General features: G+C 35.4%; 1 protein-coding gene across 1 annotated transcript; it reads left to right on the top strand.

Moving 5' to 3' along the window:
- Positions 1-2,639: 2,639 nt before the first annotated feature.
- LOC112511638 (cytochrome P450 71A1-like) lies at positions 2,640-4,568 on the top strand. Its single transcript, XM_025117338.1, has 2 exons — positions 2,640-3,548; positions 3,657-4,568. Exons 1-2 carry the CDS (start codon positions 2,640-2,642, stop codon positions 4,284-4,286), a joined length of 1,539 nt encoding a protein of 512 aa, XP_024973106.1. The 3' UTR covers positions 4,287-4,568.
- The last annotated feature ends 3,939 nt before the right edge of the window (positions 4,569-8,507 follow it).

Below are 8,507 nucleotides of genomic sequence, written 5' to 3'. Positions count from 1 at the left end.
GAAAGCACTTTCAGCGACGGATCAGCGAGGGAATTTTCCCTCGCTGATACCCAGCATTTTTGTAGTGTATATACGTTATTTAAAAAAATATATATGTTCCATGCATCCAAATTTTCGACTAACCGTAAATAGTCATCAGAAAATATATGGTTCGTTTGTTGACCAATGAATCTAACAGACATTAAAAGCAAAAGACATAGACGCACTGCATCAATGTCTGTTATTAATTCAAATTTTTGTTCTTTAAATACTCGGGTAAGATCACTCATGCGTACCGATCGATTTTCATCAACGTCTAAAACCCGAGTTCTAAGTGAAGACTCTATCATCTTTGGTAATGAAGGCTTATTCGGGCCAAATTTCATACCGGTAATAAGACAAAATTATTTTCGCCGAAAAAGTAAAAAAGTCCCTGGACATTAAAATACAATGCTTCTTTACGGTCTTGCTCTAGTGGCGGCACCTACATTTGTAATATCAAATGCACGAGCATCTGATCTTGATGTGTTGACCGAATATCAAGCCAATGACTAAAGCAGGTATTTCTAAACATTTGTAGTCCGTTTCTCGACCTCCTTAGTGCCCTCAAAATTGCATTTGAAATTCTAGTACTTGATCTTATATTAACAAATGTTTCATAATAATCCCCATGATAGATATAATATAAAGAGGCTACAAAAACAACATATAAAAATTGATGTAAAAATGAGATCATATTAAAATTAATATAAGAATACTTACCATGATGTAGAAGATCAAGTTTCATCCAACGAGGGTGAAAGTGGTAGCCGAATATTTAAATTGATATTGTAAAAATGAGATTATATGGGTTCTTGATATAAAATGCAGAAATTAATAATAAAGATTATATTAAGGTAATGAAGAAGAAAGTGATAGTTTTGTGTTGGTTACAAAAAATTTAAATTGTTTATATAGTAAGGTTGATGAAGATTAAAATAGGATAAATGTTGTATTGAAAATAAACAAAATCTCGTCAATATTTTTTGAAAACCTGTGACTGGTGGGTCCCTCACCCACCGCACATCAGCCGGTGCGTAAGGGTCAGCTAACAGCACCTCCCCTTGACATTGATGTCATCAACCATCAAATCCGTATTTTTTTTACATTTTAATCTCCCTACACATTTTATGATGCTTAATATTAAATATGAGGTTAAATATTGTAAAAAGTAAAGTTTATGGTTGTTTTTATAAATATTAAATTTTGATTTGTTAGTTTGGTAATTTTTCTTTAAAAAAAGTGATGCATTTGATGTGAAATAGTGATGAGGCATTGAGTAATTGAGATGGCAGGATTCTCCACCATCTCTCTGTTAGTTCTGTCGGTCACAAGATGGATTGTGATTCAAGCCATTGATGGAACTATCGAGCTTGGCTAAAGGGATTAATTGACCCTCATAAACTTTAAATCTTTTTTATTTTCATATTATATTATTAAAATTATTATTTAACTATATTTATTGTTTCAAAATGCCAACAAAAATATGGTTTATCTCCACAAATAATTTAATCGATTTATATAATTTGTTTTTCATATTAATTTGTAGGATTATAGTTTGGCAATTGCTGAATGGTTTGGTGCAGAATGATTAAGTGGTCAGAATGATTAAGAGGCTCTCATGATATAGTGCAAAAATGAAATATAAGTGTTTGGTAATTGTGTACAATGGAATTAGGGCTCTTAATGGTTAAGGGAGATCCCTGATACAAAATCATTCAGAGGGTTTAATTTAGAACCAATTAAGAGGCAGAATTTTTTTTGTCAAAAAATATTCACTTCTTAACGATTCAGAGGTTGCCTTTTAATTGAACTATTAAGAGGTAAACAAACAACCCCTTAGTTTATAGGAACAAAAAAATAAAACGTCTTATCTAAAGATGTTGTAATAAGTTTATATGACATTTTTGACGTCGTAATAAGTTTTTTTAAGACATTTTTAATATAAAACGTCTCATTAACAACTTTATAGGACACTATTTGAAAAAATGTCCTATAAAAACAAATGTCCTATAAAAAATTGAGTTTATAGGACACTTTCTCAAAAGTGTTCTATAAAGTTGCTAATGCGACACTTTGTATTAAAAATGTCCTAAAAAACTTGATAAGACGTTCAAAAGCGTCATATAAACTTATTACAACATCAGGTAGCTTTATATTTTGGTCCTATAAATTAAGTTTTATAAAGCGGTCTATTGGAACGTTTAGAGATTGAGAGTGTCCTATAAACTCAATTAATTTTGTTGTAGTGTAAACAAAAACATAAATTAGCTTGTCAACTGTATTAAGTTATCACCAAAATTCATGAATCCCAGTCCTGGCTTTTTCCTTTAGGAGGCGACAGGACTACAGATATTATCCATCGTCTCGTAATGTGGAAAGAAGCTTCAAAACAATATATCATGGCCTGAGATTGAACACGTAATACTCGACTGCCATCTATCCAATGGAAAGAAGAGGTGCATGGCAGTGGATTTCCTGCTGCTGTGGGCGGTAAAGTTATCAGTGTATTTTGACCTTCATTTTGCTCATTCATGACGTAGCTAGCATGAATCAATCTGGCATACACACACATATAAATAAGAACATGGATCTGGTGACCCAAACCAACACAGATAATAATGGTTCTATTTCTCATCGCATTCTCAGCTCTCTTTGTGTTTTACCTCTTCCACCTTTCCAAGTTCAAAAGATATTTGCTGACCAAAACGCACCTCCCTCTACCACCGGGACCTGCCGGACTTCCTATAATTGGAAACCTGCATCAGCTCGAAACCTCCAACCTCTCAGACCACCTATGGCGTCTCTCAAAAGATTATGGTCCATTAATGTCCTTGCGCCTTGGTCACGTCCAAACCCTCGTCGTTTCTTCTGCTGAAATGGCTAAAGAAATCTTGAAAACCCATGATTTGGTTTTCTGCACGAGGCCTGTATTAACTGGCCAGCAGAAGCTTTCTTACAACAATAAAGATGTAGCTTTGTCACCATATAGTGAGTACTGGAGACAGATGAAAAAGATTTGCACCCTTCATCTCTTTTCAGCCAAGCAAGTGAACTCGTTTCGTTCGGTTCGCGAAGAAGAAGTGTTTGACATGATTGATACCATAAAATCTCGAATTGCGACCAAACAAGTGGTGAATTTGAGTGAGACTGTGACTATTCTCACGAGTAATATGATTTCTAGGGTGGCATTTGGCAAGAGAACGTATGGGTACATTGACGAGCAGAAAGAAGTGAAGCGATTTCAGGAGCTACTCATGGAGTGTCAAGCTTTGCTTGCCAAATTTTACTACAGAGATCATTTTCCTTTGATGGGGTGGCTAGATAAACTCAATGGAAGCATTGATCGACTTGAAAAGAATTTTAACGACCTGGATGAAATCTATCAAGAACTTATTGACGAGCATCTGAACCCGAACAGGCCAAACAAAACGCAAGACGATATGGTCGACATTTTGCTTAAGGTCAAGCAAGAGTACTCAAATTCCGGGATGGAACTCACTTTTGATCACATCAAAGCTGTGCTCATGGTGGGTACTTCATTCAATACTTTGAACTTAATCCATAGTTGTTTTCATTTCGACTTTGGATCATGAATTGCTTATTATGTAATAACTGTGGTTGAATTCAATTTGCAGAACATCTTGTTTGGTGGCACAGAAACAAGTGCTTCAGCAGTGGTTTGGGCGATGACTTTACTGATCAAGAATCCTAAATCTTTAAAGAAAGCTCAACAAGAAGTTAGGAATGTGATGGGCAACAAAGGAAAAGTACAGGAAGATGATCTTCAAAAGCTCTACTATCTGAAAGCAGTAATCAAAGAAACACTTAGATTGTACCCAGTTGCACCCCTCTTAGTCCCACGAGAATCAAGAGACCGATGCATTTTGGACAGATACGAGATTCCAAAGGGAACTCTGGTGTACGTGAATGCATGGGCAGTTGGGAGAGACCCTAAATGTTGGGAAAACCCTGAAGAGTTCGAGCCAGAAAGGTTCATGGGTAGTAGTATTGATTACAAAGGAATGGATTTCGAGTTGATCCCATTTGGATCTGGTCGAAGAGGGTGTCCAGGGATGTTACTAGGAGCTACGACCGTGGAGCTAACCCTCTCCAATCTTGTTTACTCATTTGACTGGGAATTGCCGGATGGGACGACAGAGATCGATACATTGACTACTCCTGGGACTGTTTCTCATAAGAAGACTGCTCTTCGACTGGTGGCTAATGTTCATGATTATGATCGGTTGGGCTTCGAAGCTTTCTAGTGGTTTTGTTGATCCTTTTTCAAAGTGTTGTGAACGATATGAGATTGAAGGTTGATTTGATATTCGATATATGAAATGAAGCAGATGAAGATCGTGATGGAATGAATTGAATCAGCCGTCCAGCGTTTGTATTTGATTATCGATTGGAAAGAAGTGACAAATGATATAAGAGAATAACAAAGCCAACTTGTGTTAACAATGTTTAAATTCACAAATTTAACGGAAACCATGTAATGCATATTTATATATCTTTCTTGAAGGAAAGAGATGTACAACCGCAACTCTTGGAAATGTTAGTGAGGTTGGAGGTTTTTCTCCTTCCCATGTTGGTAGATAGAAAACTTTTAGAGAGTCTTATAAAGCTTCCCTCTTAACTAGGACTTAAATAAGTTGGTGGATTCATCGGTGGAGTCTTGAGTGGAAGGCCCAACACACATGTTTATTTGTTTTTTTATAAACTTAAACAATTGGATAAATCAAATTAAGAAAAAACGGGTGAAATCGGTTGGTGACTAGTCTCTACCTGATCCTAGGGCTGTAAACGAAGCGAACCGCTCCGCAGGAAGTTCGTTTATGTTCGTTTATTTAATAAATGAACGGACATGAACAAATTTTTTTGTTCGTTTAGTTAAATGAACATGAACAAGAGTCTCGTTCGTTCATGTATGTTCGTGAACCGTTCGTTCATTTACTGTTTGTTTATGTTTGTTTTTTTTATGTTCGTTTATATATTAAATTTAATATATAATCTTTTGTTTATTTACTTTGAATTCAAATGTTTAGTCCGTTCATTTATGTTCGTTAATTTATTAGCCCGTTCGTTTATATTCGTTTATTTACGTTCGTTTAGCATGTTGACGAACGAACATAAACGCACACGAACATGCACCCCTGATTTCTAACCGAACGAACACGAACACAAAGATTTTCGTTCGTTTACCGTTCGTGTTCGTTCGTTTGTTCAGTTAACTTAAACGAACGAACATGAACAAGCCTCCATTCGTGTTCGTTCGATCGTTTACAGCCCTGCCTGATCCGCGTTTAAGGGGATATAGGCGTGATGATGGGGGCGGTTTAACGGGCATAAATACTGGGTTAAACCACCTCAAATCACATATCGAAAATCCTCAGTTTCTCTCTCGAATTTCTGTCGAATATCATCTGCTCTCTCTCTCTCTCTCGAATTTCTGCCGAAAATCATCTGCTCTCTCTCTCTCTCTAGAATTTCTGCCGAAAATCATCTGCTCTCTCTCTCGAATTTCTGCCGAAAATCATCTGCTATCTATCTCTCTCTCTCTCTCTCTCTCTCTCTCTCTCTCTCCCTCCCTCCTGCTTCAACCAGTATGCAACTACCATCTATTCTGCATCTACCTTGCTTTTGATTTCGTTATAAAAACTATTGATAAACAAAACACGTTACTGCATCAAATCATGGGGCTTTGAGACTAGTAGACTCACAACATACTAGAGTGATCGTAATAAACCTTTAACGATAGGTTTCTACCGTCCAAATCTCGATTCAACGTCACTTCAAACATGTGGGCTTTAATTTTCGTGTATTGTATTTACTTTGATGTTCACTAAGTGGACAACTCTGCTTCTACTCATTTCTTTCATTGAATCTATCGTGAAGGATAGATTCAATCTATGTGGTACTAATTTGGTTTGGGATTTCGATTCCGGATATTTAAGTTACGGTCTTTAATAATAAAAGTTTTAACTTTATAGTTTAATTTATCTGTTGTATAAAATAGTTAACCTTTATTTATAAAGATTAAAACTTCGTCGCTTTATCTATCTAATCTTTATTATTTTTTCAACAATCTTAAAGGTTTTATAATCAATAGACTCCAATAGACTTTGGAATTACCGAATCTTGAACCAAGACATGATGAAACTTGAGAAGTTCGACGGGACCAATTATATCCGTTGGGCCGATAAGGTCAAATTCATGTTGATGGTTGAGAAGTTGTACTATGTTTTTGACCCAAATCTCCCTTCCATTCTCGAAAATCCGGTTCCTAAACCGGGAAAAGAACCGGATAGAAAAAAAAATAGGCGACTTTGAAAAGATGAGACTAATCCACAAGGAGAAAGAAACCCTTGCTTGTGGACACATATAAAATGTCTTGTCAGATTGGTTGTATGATCTATACTCTTTGATTACATGCCCAAAAGAACTTTGGAAAGCATTGGAATTCAAAGAAGATGGTACAAACAAGTATCTTGTGTCTCAATACTTGAGATTTTAAATGGTAGATGATAAACCAATTTTGGAACAAGTGCATGAGCTCCAAGTTTTAATAAACAAACTGAAATCGCTTTCCATACCTATTCCTGAAATTTTTCAAGTAGGGGTAGTCATAGATAAATTGCTCCCATCTTGGAAAGATTTTTCAAAAAGAATAATGTACAAATCTGAAGATTATTCTTTGGATGATTTACTAAAACATCTTCCAATCGAGAAAAATGTACGTAATTGGGATAAGAGAGGCAAGTCTCTATTGAGTACTAATAACGTACAAGCTGGAGGCAAAGGAAAGGGAATGGCTGGAGGTCCAAATAAAAGGTGGAACCTGGGTCCACAAAAGAAGAGCTTCAAAAGATCGGGTCATCAATCAAATCTAGTGTGGCATTTCAAAAGGGTCAGAAAGTGTCACGTCTATAGAGAGACGGAACACTATGCTCGTGAGTGCAAGCATAGAAAGTCTGAGCCACCTACTGCCAACTCTGTTGAACGGATTTAGTTACTTGTGGCAAATCTTCACATGGAGGAGATTGACATGATTTCAGATTAAAGGTTGTACTCAGATGTCTTAGATTTCTTTAGTAGCAAAATTTGTTGGATATTACCCAATAGGTAATATGTCTTTTGTGCCTTTAGATTCCGTAAGAGATATTCATAAGATTAGTATAAATAGAGTAATTCAGTAGTTAATCGAAAGAAAGAAAGAAATCTCTTTGATCTTTGCTTCTCCTTGTATTTGTATTTTTCATTCTTGTAATTTAAGCTTTTGGTTAATAGTTGATACTGACATTTTCATTTTTGAGCACTTTACATTTATAGCACATTTACACTTCTACTAGTTTATCTTTCTGCAACCTTTACATTTCATGCATTTTATGTTTCTCGCGGTTTATGTTTCTTGTAAATTTACATTTCTCGTAATTTCCTTTTCTTGCACTTCTCTTTAATTTTTATGCACTTCAATTTCATGTCTTTACTTTTTCCAGCGATGATAGGCTAAACACCCTAGCTTAAACTTGAGTAAAGGTTTGAGAGATAAAAGTTTATGTGTTAGTGGATAATTGTTTTCGCTAATAGCAATCAACTCCACTATTCACTTGTTATGTTTCATCCATAATTCTTGAAAAATTAACATATGTCGTTTCACTTAATGAGTTGAACTTAAATGTAAATCAATACAAATATTAGACTACTGGATATTGTAGATGGCTATAAAGACTTGCATCAACCATCACTGGTTGCAAGCTATATGGAAAGAATTGTAAGGTCTGTACCATGCTCAAATTTGTGTTCTTTTGATTATTGCTAGAAAGTGTATAACCTAAACTTTGAAAAACGGTTGTTCAATTTAATAATGGCAGTTGAGAACTATTGTTACAACAACTTACAGGTGTTATAGCAAGATTCTACTGTACTTAGAGCATATTCAACAGTTATTCTAACATGGAGAAAAGGGGAATTTTAGTATTTTTTTTGCTTCAACAGTTATGTTATCTTGTATGCTAAAATAAAGTAAAGTGGAGAAAGATTGTAAAAAATCTCTACCAAACCCTTCCAACTCCCAAGTCCCAACTTTCCATCTAGGTTGCAGGTTACCATCACCAAGCTTCTTGCATCTCTCATTACACACTTCCATCATCAAGCTTGCATCGGTCCGTTTTCCATCACGACAAGAGTTACGTCTGGATATCTTCCATCTCTTATAGCTTTCCATTTACTTCCTTTTTGTAGATATTGTGGCAGATCTCATTTTAATTTAAATCATTGTTGTAGCTCTTCCTATACTTTTCATCTCTTGAAGATGTTTATACATGGAATCAAACCAGGTATGTGATGATATATCAATAGGTTAATCAAATACAGTTTTTTGCTTGATTTACTTTGTGAATTTGATCATGACTACCAACTGTTTGATGAAATGTGTTAGAGGAAAAACAATGTTTTTAGTGAAAAACAAAGAAATTCTTCATGTG

This window comes from Cynara cardunculus (assembly GCF_001531365.2).
Source record: "Cynara cardunculus var. scolymus isolate 2C chromosome LG 4, CcrdV1, whole genome shotgun sequence".
Taxonomy (NCBI): domain Eukaryota; kingdom Viridiplantae; phylum Streptophyta; class Magnoliopsida; order Asterales; family Asteraceae; genus Cynara; species Cynara cardunculus.
This window is presented reverse-complemented; position numbering and strand designations above follow the sequence as displayed.